At 31.5% G+C, this 13,089-nt stretch overlaps 1 protein-coding gene across 1 annotated transcript; it reads left to right on the top strand.

Moving 5' to 3' along the window:
• The first annotated feature begins 9,996 nt into the window (after window positions 1–9,996).
• Window positions 9,997–12,833, top strand: LOC129947867 (probable cytochrome P450 28d1). The gene is made up of 7 exons (XM_056058604.1): window positions 9,997–10,273; window positions 10,359–10,497; window positions 10,561–10,668; window positions 10,729–10,833; window positions 11,692–12,102; window positions 12,171–12,294; window positions 12,357–12,833. Exons 1-7 carry the CDS (start codon window positions 10,077–10,079, stop codon window positions 12,788–12,790), a joined length of 1,518 nt encoding a protein of 505 aa, XP_055914579.1. The 5' UTR covers window positions 9,997–10,076; the 3' UTR covers window positions 12,791–12,833.
• The last annotated feature ends 256 nt before the right edge of the window (window positions 12,834–13,089 follow it).

The following is a 13,089-nucleotide window of genomic DNA, read 5'->3' as shown; positions in this document are numbered from 1 at the left end:
ATCTTAAATTTAATCAAAGAAAAATACAGACATAAGAAATCATTTGACCATTTAAACTATTGTTTAAAAACCTGACCCTACATTGGCTGTTTATTAATTTTTCATGGTTTGATAGTAATTTAAACAATAATTATTGTTTGTTGATTACGTACACAACACACACATATCTACATACATACATAAACGGTGATTTTTTAAGAGCTTGAGAACTTTAAAAAAAAAAACGCATAAAATTTGCAAAATCTCATCGATTCTTTATTTGAAACGTTAGATTGGTCCATGACATTTACTTTTTGAAGATAATTTCATTTAAATGTTGACCGCGGCTGCGTCTTAGGTGGTCCATTCGGGTAACTTTTTCGAGCATTTCGGCCGGAATAGCCCGAATTTCTTTGGAAATGTTGTCTTCCAAAGCTGGAGTAGTTGCTGGCTTATTTGTGTAGACTTTAGACTTAACGTAGCCACACAAAAATAGTCTAAAGGCGTCAAATCGCATGATCTTGGTAGCCAACTTACCGGTCCATTCCTTGAGATGAATTGTTCTCCGAAGTTTTCCCTCAAAATGGCCATAGAATCGCGAGCTGTGTGGCATGTAGCGCCATCTTGTTGAAACCACATGTCAACCAAGTTGAGTTCTTCCATTTTTGGCAACAAAAAGTTTGTTAGCATTGAACGATAGCGACCGCCATTCACCGTAACGTTGCGTCCAACAGCATCTTTGAAAAAATACGTTCCAATGATTCCACCAGCGCACAAACCACACCAAACAGTGCATTTTTCGGGATGCATGGCAGTTCTTGAACGGCTTCTGGTTGCTCTTCACTCCAAATGCGGCAATTTTGCTTATTTACGTAGCCATTCAACCAGAAATGAGCCTCATCGCTGAACAAAATTTGTCGATAAAAAAGCGGATTTTCTGCCAACTTTTCTAGGGCCCATTCACTGAAAATTCGACGTTGTGGCAGATCGTTCGGCTTCAGTTCTTGCACGAGCTGTATTTTATACGGTTTTACACTAAGATCTTTGCGTAAAATCTTCCATGTGGTCGAATAACACAAACCCAATTGATGCGAACGGCGACGAATCGATATTTCACGGTCTTCGGCAACACTCTCAGAAACAGACGCAATATTCTCTTCTGTACGCACTGTACGCATTCGTGTGGTTGGTTTAATGTCCAATAAAGTAAACTGAGTGCGAAACTTGGTCACAATCGCATTAATTGTTTGCTCACTTGGTCGATTATGTAGACCATAAATCGGACGTAAAGCGCGAAACACATTTCGAACCGAACACTGATTTTGGTAATAAAATTCAATGATTTGCAAGCGTTGCTCGTTAGTAAGTCTATTCATGATGAAATGTCAAAGCATACTGAGCATCTTTCTCTTTGACACCATGTCTGAAATCCCGCTTGATCTGTCAAATACTAATGCAAGAAAATCCTAACCTCAAAAAAATCACCCTTTATGTACAGTGATGGAAAAAATAATAGAAACAGGCGTCGTGTTCATTCTATGTGTTAAAACATACAGAGCTATTTGTAAAGAGTAGGAAAATAAAAACTACACAGATAGATTTTTATTAATATATTGCTTAAAAGGAACCTTTGTTCTTAAAATAATAATGGCAAATAATGATAAAAAAGTAGATTTGTGATTATTATATAATTCATCATGGAAAAAATAATAGAAACAAAATTAGAATGGTACTCTTTTTGTAGCGAGAAAATAACTTAATGGTAAAAGTATTTCAAATTCTTTGAGTATTTTGTAGTGGCCCCTTATTATTAATAACTTCTTCCACTGTTCGCCCCATCAATGGAGTACAATTCCATTTGAATTTCTAAAAAAAAACAAGTCGGCTTTTTTTTGGTTTTATAATTTCCGATCCATCGCTTAAGTATGCCCCACTAGTGTTTAATTGGGTTTAGATCAAGTGATTGTAATGGCCATTTGGTGGTGTTCTTCATCTCATTATCCTGCAAGAACTCCCATTTGATTAGCACCTATTCTTCAGTTAATGATAACATAACTGAATTTAAGATGCGGACATAATCCACATCGCACATCTTATCTTTGATCCAGAATATTGGGCCTACCAAATGCTAAAAAGTACTCTCAAATTATTATATTCACACCACGCACTGTGGAAACTGTCTTCTTTTTGTATTTTGAGTTAAACTTATTGTTTTTTGGCCTTCTCAATTACGTTTTTCTATCAGAAGTAAACAAATTGATCACAAAACGTTATTCCAAAAAGCCTGGTGTAAGTGTTTGTTTGCAAAGGGAAGTCTTTTTAATGGTTAAACACTGGCCTTTTTCGTGGACTTCTACCAAGAAGACTCGCTTCTATAAGTTAGTTTCTTATTTTTCTAGCTATCATTGGTTAGTTTTTAAGTTGTCTTAAAGAAAAAAATGGTTTTTCCTTACATATTCTTACCAATAATGTATCAAAACGCGAAAAAGTTTATCTTTTTTTCCATCTTATTTCTTCTTTAGGCGTGAATGTAAAGTTTAAAATACTTTTTTCTTTGAACATTTTAAGGTTTTTGCAATTTGAATCATCATTTTTTCAGCTTATCCTAGTTTTTTCATCCCTTCGCGTTCAAAAAGAGGTAATTCACGACCCATACTTATTAAAATTATAGACGACTTTTAAAAAATGTAGGTAGTATCAAAAATAAAATATCTGACAAACTATTAAACAAACTCAAAAAACCTATTTGCATAAATTAAAAACTGACCCTTAAATTAGAATAACATTTAAAATAGCCTCAAACTTTTTACCGTTAAGTGAAAACAAAACTCAAAAAATCGAATTCTCGATTTAGTATTTTCTTTTGACGCTATTAGTACTCTTGTTCTAGAATCTAGATCAAGAATTACTAATATTGATAAATATCACCCTCCTTTGGACATTTTTTTGACTTAAGTTATCACCTTACTGAACACAGTAATTCCTTTGATTGCTTATTGGTATAATTTTGATTTCAGAAGAGCCAATTTCCAGCAGTTGTCTGAAGTTTTAACCATTTCTGGAATTGCTGATACATTAGCATTTTCTAACATTGACGAAGTATTTTCAACTTTTTACAAGATCGTTAATTATTGTTTTGAAAAAAATGTACCCATAAAGAAATCAAGAAATACAAATTTTAGCCACCCTTGGTACACGAAAGAATTGCGTTTACTGCGTAAGAAAAGAAATAAGGCATGGAAAACGTATCTCAAAACCCTGTCTCCAATCAACTTCTCTTTTAATGTTGAACTCTTTAACCAATTCAAATCTCTTTCTAATTTTTTATATGCTTGTTATGTTACTGATATGGGCACCTCTTTGAAAGAGAATCCTAAAAAAAATTGAAATTTTGTAAACTCAAAGAAAAAATCAGACGGCTTTCCAGTTAACTTCACTTACCTTTCGTTAGATAAAACTGTTGATATCTTTAACGCTTTTGCAACAAAATTCCGGGAGTCCTTTGTTAATAGCTCTGAAGAAGTTGATGAAGTATATTTTCATATTCTTCACCCCTTTTCGCAAATTAGCTGTAGTCACATACCTGTGCTACAGAGTACGGTCCTTGATCTTTTATCTAAGTTGAATGATGACTGCTCAGCCGTTCCTGATGGTATTCCTCCGAGAGTACTAAAAAAGTGTAGTAATGCTTTAGTTGAACCCCTTACGTTTTTATTCAAAATTTCTCTAAAAACAGGCAAATTTCACAGTATATGGAAGAAGTCATTTCTAACACCAATTTTCAAGAAAGTTAACAAGTCGAATATAAGCAATTACAGGTCCATTGCAAAGTTTTCTTGCATTCCTAAAGTATTTAAACAAGTTGTTTTTGCAAGCGTAGCATTTTTTAGTTAAAATCGTATTTGCAAACAGCAACATGGTTTTGTGAAAAAATCTCCTCACATTATCAAACATATGTTCAAACGCTTTAGAACAAGGTTATGAAGTTGACTGTGTATACACTGACTTTTCTAAAGCTTTTGACCAACTTAGCCACGGAATTATTTTATTTAAACTTAAGGCTCTTGGTTTTCCACCATTTTCTTAGCTTGGATTAAGTCATACCTTGAAAACAGATCCTACGAGGTAAAATTTAGAAATTGTCTTTCAGAACCTTTTGTTGCTCAATCTGGTGTTCCCCAAGGAAGCCATAATGGCCCTTTTGTGTTCATCCTGTCTATTAACGACGTATCGTCATGTCTACGTTGAAGTGAAGTTCTCATTTTTGCTGATGACATGAACATTTTTAAGATTATAAAGTCAACCCATGATCGTATCCTTTTACAAGCCGACATTGATAGTTTTACGTTTTGGTGTGGAAAAAATAGCCTTGTTCTCAACCCTTTAAAATGCCAGACGATAACTTTCACTAAAAAACTAATCAGTAACGTTTTTAATACTGTATATCACAGCAAAAACTCTGTCGTGTCTCCACATTAGAGTTTACACATCATATTAATTTTATTGTTGATAAGGCAAGTTCTATGCTTGGTTTTATAAAACGCTGGGCAAATGAGTTCAATGATCCCTATGTTACTCTTTCTTTGTACAATTGCCATGTTCGTCCTCATCTTGAATATGCTTCGTAGGTATGGACTCCCTATTACAAGTAATAACTTAGTATTTTTTCATTAACTCATTAATGGTGAAATAGATGCACCTTATTTGCTATCTTGTGTTCATTTGAATTACCGAGGCGGAACACATCACCTGCGTACATTTGAATTTAAACATATTGACTTCCATAAACTAACTATGGGAAGAATGAAGCTTTAAGTCGAATGAACATTTTATATAATTTAAACTGTTCATCGATAGATTTAAATTTTAATAAGGTGGGATTAAAATCATTGTTAAGAACAAGTCCCCCACTATCGTAAACGTTCTCATTTTATTTTTTGTTCTGTAATAGTTAAATGCTAATTACTAATTACTAATAACTAACACATGTACTTATGATGAGCATCTGATCGTAGTTTGACGCTTGCTATAAGCTTACTACTTTCTCAAAATTCTGAAGTGTAAAAAAACAAAAAGTTGTTTCCACAAAACAATTTTGCCATTAGAGAGCATTATTAGGCACGGCTAAAATATAGAAAGACTAACGACAAAAGACTTAATCGCTAAAAAAATGTTGTGTATCGAAAATGATGAAGGCACTTGTTTCTATTATTTTCTCCAACACTGTATGTAAGGTATTTGTATGACAATAAGATAACTTGGGCACCAAAAATTAACAAATTTTTTCTACAGAATGGTTATCGGTCGGTTTCGCAGTAGACCCTTCTGTCACTCAATTCTTCAAGACAGAATAAATTGGCTCCACAGAAAAAAACGAAATGGGTGAAATCGCCACTTCAAAGCTGCAAATTAACATCGTCAGCTGATAGAATAATTCGAGAATTTAGTGCCCGAAATATCAAATAGCATAGGCTGTGTATGGCATGCAGCGCCATCCTGAAATAACTAAAACCGAAATATTATTGCAGAATTTTCTTCAGGCAAGTGTATGCAATATTGAACTTTCAAAATCGAGGGCAAATAAATGTTCATGAATTGAGTATCAAACTTTTGGGTTACAGCTGGCACACTCTCCTAGGGCTATGTTCACTAATATTTTAGTCTCACGAATTTTTTCCAAAAACTTCTTTTGGACTAAAAATTCTATGTATGTAGATTTAAAATGGAAATCTACACAAGTTCGATCGATTAGTATGTCTTGATAAAATATTCTTTTTTCTTCAAAAACAAAAAAGGCCCGCAGTAAATGCTGTTACCATTGTATACCCTCTATTATAAACTGATATAATTTATCAACGTCATTTAGTTTGGTAGATATTGATTGTTGATCAAAATTGGATCTCATTAAAGATTGATTATTTTTGTTTCAATTAAATATCAAATCGTTTAATTTTGAAAAGTTATTTAGAATAACAACTATATGCATTTATAATCTATTATAATGTTTCAAAAAAGAGAAGAGCAGAACAAAATTTCCTCAAACTAAATATTAAACATGTAATGAAATACAATTGTTATAAAGGGTGATTTTTTTGAGGTTAGGATTTTCATGCATTAGTATTTGACAGATCACGCGGGATTTCAGACATGGTGTCAAAGAGAAAGATTCTCAGTATGCTTTGACATTTTATCATGAATAGACTTACTAACGAGCAACGCTTGCAAATCATTGAATTTTATTACCAAAATCAATGTTCGGTTCGAAATGTGTTTCGCGCTTTACGTCCGATTTATGGTCTACATAATCGACCAATTGAGCAAACAATTAATGCGATTGTGACCAAGTTTCGCATTCAGTTTACTTTATTGGACATTAAACCAACCACACGAATGCGTACAGTGCGTACAGAAGAGAATATTGCGTCTGTTTCTGAGAGTGTTGCTGAAGACCGTGAAATGTCGATTCGTCGCCGTTCGCAGCAATTGGGTTTGTGTTATTCGACCACATGGAAGATTTTACGCAAAGATCTTGGTGTAAAACCGTATAAAATACAGCTCGTGCAAGAACTGAAGCCGAACGATCTGCCACAACGTCGAATTTTCAGTGAATGGGCCCTAGAAAAGTTGGCAGAAAATCCGCTTTTTTATCGACAAATTTTGTTCAGCGATGAGGCTCATTTCTGGTTGAATGGCTACGTAAATTAGCAAAATTGCCGCATTTAGAGTGAAGAGCAACCAGAAGCCGTTCAAGAACTGCCCATGCATCCCGAAAAATGCACTGTTTGGTGTGGTTTGTACGCTGGTGGAATCATTGGACGTTACGGTGAATGGCGATCGCTATCGTTCAATGCTAACAAACTTTTTGTTGCCAAAAATGGAAGAACTGAACTTGGTTGACATGTGGTTTCAACAAGATGGCGCTACATGCCACACAGCTCGCGATTCTATGGCCATTTTGAGGGAAAATTTCGGAGAACAATTCATCTCAAGGAATGGACCGGTAAGTTGGCCACCAAGATCATGCGATTTGACGCCTTTAGACTATTTTTGTGGGGCTACGTCAAGTCTAAAGTCTACACAAATAAGCCAGCAACTATTCCAGCTTTAGAAGACAACATTTCCGAAGAAATTCGGGCTATTCCGGCCGAAATGCTCGAAAAAGTTACCCAAAATTGAACTTTCCGAATGGACCACCTAAGACGCAGCCGCGGTCAACATTTAAATGAAATTATCTTCAAAAAGTAAATGTCATGGACGAATCTAACGTTTTTGTTTTTAAAAGTTCTCAAGCTCTTAAAAAATCACCGTTTATATATAAAAAATACATGACAATTTTTAAAAAATATGTAAACGTTGTTTCAATGAACAAAAATTAAGAAAACATTTTGATTTTTATTTTAAGTAATAAATTATTTATGAATAGGTACATTACAAAAATCAACACTCCCGATTCTGAAGGGTATGATTATTGTTCACAATTTATTTTTATGCCGATGGGTATCTATTTATTAATAATTCCATTTAAGACTTGATAACAAGTAAAAAAAACACATTTTATTATTGAGAGTACTTATTTAAAAGCGTATAAAATTAAATAAAGTGCATAGCTCAGTTGAATGGAATCACTTTTATGTTCAGAAATTACTAACAGCCGTATCTTTAAGGAAGTTTTAATGCCATCGTAACTTTAAAACACCTCTAAGTAGCTCGGTATCTGTTATTGATTTTCAAATTTAATTACCCTTACTTAAAGGCCCTTTAACTTAAAACGCTATTCACGACACTCAAGTCCATTTTAAAATGTATTTTGACATATAAAAGTAATTTTTTTTATTTTGAAGTTTGAAATTATTTTGTTACTAGAAAATCCACTCTTTTTGTGATGTGTTAACAGTATTCAATCTGTCAGATAACAGTTCATAAATATAAAATGTAGTAGAATTTTGTGATAGATTTAATGATTTTTTTTAAAGTTACGTGACACATTGTTAAATTAAGTGCTGATGGGTTAACGATTATACTAAATAATAATTTAAGTTCCGTCATATAAAGGCAACTAAGATTTTTAAGCACATTTAATTAAATGGTCTCTGAAAGGCGTTTTAAGAAGACATAATAGCTACGGCTGTTAATCCTTAAATGCTTTTCAGTTAAATTTCCTCACTTCACTGTTCAGAAAATACTCAATCCTTAAATGTTTCTTAATTGACATCGTTAAAACACACATTTTATGTTTTTTTCTGCTTCCTTATCAAAAAATTTTGAGAACAAATCTTCTGAACACAATTTTAAAATAAACATAATTATTATTCTTTTTAATTGTTAAAAACAATTTTTAAGGTAAATAAAATATCATCCACTAATCATAAATTTGCTGACAAATTATCATTTATGGTAAGATTAAACTGAATGTACAAACAGTAAACACAAATATTTCAAATGTTCATGCTTCATTAACATTTATATAGAAGATAGATTAATATATGATTAAAGTTACTTAAATTATGTTTTTTTTATAATTGTTAAATGTGACCTTTAGTACTGACAAAATATTTCAAAAAAGTACAGTAAAGGAACATTAGCTGCCTTTTGAATTTATACGTGGTTTGACAATTTATGTACATAAGCATTAGATTTTATTTTCTATTTGCGTAAAAATATCTGAAGATAACATCAAATCAGTATAAAGATTTCAAGCCTTGTGTATTAAGTTGAGATTTTGTAAGAAAAATAAGCCTTTTATACGCAGAATCAAAACATTGTAGTGAAATAACAAAACATTAACGATAATATTAGGGTTTTTCATTTGTAAACTTGAATTTCAACAACAAAATTTGGAGCAAAATTTTAAATAGTTAGTAAAATGTTTAAACCATTTTTAGGTATTTAATAAACTTCGTAGATGATTTGCCTTATTTTAAATAATTTTGTTTTCTAACTGTCTCTCAACAATTTGGTAAAATTAAAATGACGGAATGGCTAAGTTAACTTTTAGCAATTTACTAATTCCATATGACAGCTGTGAAATTAATCTTAAAACAGTGGATGGAATGTTCCAGTCTTCAATTGGGAATTCCAATTAATAGGTCCGTTTTATGTTGTTTGCTTTGTTTATTTTCACAAACTGTCACTATTTGGACATGTTCGGATGCCAGTTTTTTTAATTGAAAGGGAAAAAACAATTTACAATAGTTATCAAAACGAAAAGAACGATCTAAAATGTTGGAGTCGCTTATTAAATTGCTGAATATTTAGAAAATTGCTACTTAGTAAAATGATAAGCCCTCAACAATACTTCCTTTAAAATTTTGCGCCTTTGTTTTTTATTTACATTGGGTTCAATGCTCTTTCTTGTCCTCCGGCCAATAATGGGATTAGTTGTCAAATTTTCATTGTTTGATTAATATTAAAGTTTGATTAATATTAAAATATTAATAAAAAGCAGCGATTGGATGAATTATCGAAAAAGATTTGTTTTATTATTTTTATCAAGAATTACTCAAACTAAAGTGTAGACATTTCTTTATAAGAGATTTTGTGCAATATTTGTCCCTACACAGTCATGTTAACTTTTACAATTGTACTTGTCAAATGTTTACATTTAAGTGTGTATTCGACTTTAAACAGAAATTAAGAAGGAAATCTTAGTTTTGACAGCTGTTCGTTTGTACAAACATCAAAATAATATTGATTAATGTTACCAATGGAAAACTCTATTCGTAAAAACAAGTGTAGATTGAAGTTACAATTACATTTTGTTTTACTTGACTACGTTATTGCGCATAGATAGAGAACAAAACTAAAAAAACAAAAAGATTTATTTTTCTTGACTATTGAAACCAATTCTCGTAGCAGAACAAACTTATCTATTTTTCAAATAAACGAGTTTAACTGTAATTGCACTTATTTTCAATTGCGTAAATACATTTTAATAAATAACAATCATTTTTTGTTTCTTTCGGAGCATCTTGATTTGAAAATTGAATCCAAAAAAATAATAATAAATAAATTCACCTTCATCAGTAGTTCTCAGATTCTCATACAGAATAGTCGATTTAAGTTGTTTTTGTTTTTTTAAGTTAATAAAAGTAAATATAATGATATTCTCAGTGATCTTGACTTTAACCCTTATTGGAATAATTGCGGGTTTAATTTATCTATTCCTTGTGTTTAATTTTGATCATTGGAAGAAACGAGGGGTTAAAGGTCCCAAACCAAAAGCTCTTTATGGCTCTTATCCGAGTATGATAACTCAAAAACGTAATGTCGTCTATGATATGCAAGAACTTTATAGGTAGTTGCAATTTCCTTAATTAATCCTATAAAATGTTAATTACAAGAAATGTTCAATTTTAAGAAAAAATTATTTTTCAATACAGGCAGTATCAAAATGATGAGGATTTTATTGGTTGTTATTCTATACGAACACCGGATTTGCTGGTTTTGAGTCCCGAACTTGTGCATAAAATATTTGTAACGGACTTTAAAAATTTTCATGACAATGAATTATCGACTTGGGTAAGTTTTTTTTTTTCTAATTTATGAGTGAAAATTTAATAAATTCAATTATTATTGTTTTAGTTTGATGATAAAAGTGATAAAATTTTAAGTAACAATCCATTTATTCTAACCGGTGAGGGTTGGAAAGAACGCCGACAAGAAATAACACCTGGACTTACAGTTAATAGAGTAAGAGAACAATTTGGTATTTTGAATTTTGTATGTTAATTTTCTATAAAAATTCTTTAGATCAAGTCAGTTTATCCTGTAACACAAGAAGTTTGCGGAAGACTTATCAAATACATGAAAGAAAAATGCAAATACACCGACAATAATGGGATTGATACAAAAGAGGTATTTATAACTTCAAGGACTATCATTTTATTTTAAGTTTGGTTATAATAGATTACACTACAGTTTAAATGATTAAGGTGTCCCAAATTCGAACGTTTTTTTACACATATTATTTTTTAAATATGTATGTCGCTTCTTTTTAAAATACTAAAAACAACACAAAAAAAGGTTTTCAATGCTAAGATCAAGCTCATAACATTTCTTAACAATAAATTGAATGGGGATTTTGCAAAGCACAAATCTTTCTCGTCTAGATACAATTTAAAGCATTTTATTATCTTACTTAGTTTCTGAAATTTTTTATTTAGAGACAACCTTGAATTTGATATTTAATAGTTTTGAAAAATAAGTTTCGGACTTAAGTTTAAGAGCTGATTTCAAATCGAAGTTTTAATTTTAACTATTTGCTTACGTTTTAAAAATATCCTCTTTCAATACCGTTTTTAAAATGTTAAATATAGTTAAAGAACTGCATATAATAGAGTTGTTTAGACAACAGATTCATTACAAGAACAAAACTTACTTTTAAACTGTTTTGCCTTTTCCTGTTGAAAACTGTTATAGTTTCTTTCAAGTTTTTGTAATACAGGTAAAATCTAACAACTTTTGGAGTTTTTCAAATATCATATGAAATACTATACATTTTTCTACTGAATATTTAAGAAAGGGATAACAGATTTGGAAAACCCTCACGGACCTTTAAACAATGTAGGTTTTCTTACCGTTCTTTAAATATTAAAGATATTGTAAAATGATCTTTGGGTCTATAATAATGTATGCATGTGTTATAATCTTTTAGAGAGAAACATACATTTTTAAGTAATTTCTTTGATTAACTTATGAATTTGAAATTTTCAGCTTAGCCTTCGTTTCACATCTGAAGTTGTTACCGATTGTGTTTTAGGCATTAAGGCCTTAAGTTTCACTGAAAACCCTACACCAATACTCGAAATGACAAAGAAGATTTTCACTCAATCGACTGTGTTCACAGTTTATGCATTTTTAGTTGGATTCTTGCCGATGATTAAGCGTTTCTATAAAACAAAATTTTTTGAAAAAGAAAATGAAGTCTTTTTCACCGGCCTTATGGGATCAGCTTTTGATATGAGACGCCAACAAAAGCTGGATCGTATCGATTTTTTGAACTACATTCTACAGTTACAAGACAAGAAGCATCTTTCAAACGATGAACTTGTTTCGCATTCGATGACATTCTTATTGGATGGTTTTGAGACTTCTGCAGCTGCCATAAGTGTGTGTTTATATCAGGTATTGTATACACAATCGAGTAATTATTGTATCCGAATTTATATATAAAAGTTCTATATTGTTTTTAGCTATCTAAATATCCAGAAGAACAAAAAAGACTTCGCGATGAAATCAATAATAATCTTAATGATAAAGGAGAACTGGATTTTGAAAAACTCGATACGTTACCATTTTTGGATCAGTGTTTCTATGGTGAGGCTTCTATAAATTGGCTATCGTTTGATTTGTTGTTATTTGTTATTTAATTTTTCTAGAGAGCTTGCGAATTATTCCAGCCCAACTTATTGCCAAAAAACTCTGCACAGAACCAATTGTTCTCACTAACAAAAATGGAACTAAGGTACAGCTTAAAAGGAATGATTTAATTCAGATTCCTTTGTACTGCTTCCACCATGACGAGAAATATTTTCCAAATCCCAATGAATTTATTCCTGATCGCTTTAGTCCAGAAAATGGCGGTACCAAAAAATATCGTGATATGGGTGTGTTTTTGCCATTTGGTGATGGTCCTAGAATTTGCTTGGGAATGAAATTTGCTTTGACACAAACTAAAGCTGCTATCGCTGAAATCGTCAAGAATTTCAATATCAAATTGAATCCACGTACAAGAAAGGATAATGTTTTGCACCCGACTTTTTTTATGGGAGCTGTCGATGGTGGAATTTGGCTTGATTTTGAAGAGATATAGTTTGATTATTTTGTGTTTGAGAATAAATTTATGCTTGACAATTGATGATTAAAATTATATAAGTGATGTAAGCTTATTTAAAAAGTGATAAATCTTATGTATTTAATTTCACTTTTAACAGCGGTAAATTCAAATTTTTAGAATTGTCTGCTTTAAAAGAGACTTTAGTTATTCTTGTTGATGTAGAGATCATACATCGAGCCTATATAAATAAAAAATATTTGCTCAGACAATACAAAACTTCTGTTCTGTTAAAAGTTCACATAAAGATTTGATTTCTGTTCTCAACCAGACACACT

The sequence above is a fragment of the Eupeodes corollae genome, chromosome 2 (assembly GCF_945859685.1).
Source record: "Eupeodes corollae chromosome 2, idEupCoro1.1, whole genome shotgun sequence".
Taxonomy (NCBI): Eukaryota; Metazoa; Arthropoda; class Insecta; order Diptera; family Syrphidae; genus Eupeodes; species Eupeodes corollae.
Note: the sequence above shows the minus strand (reverse complement) of the source record. Positions and strands in the feature narration are given on the sequence as shown.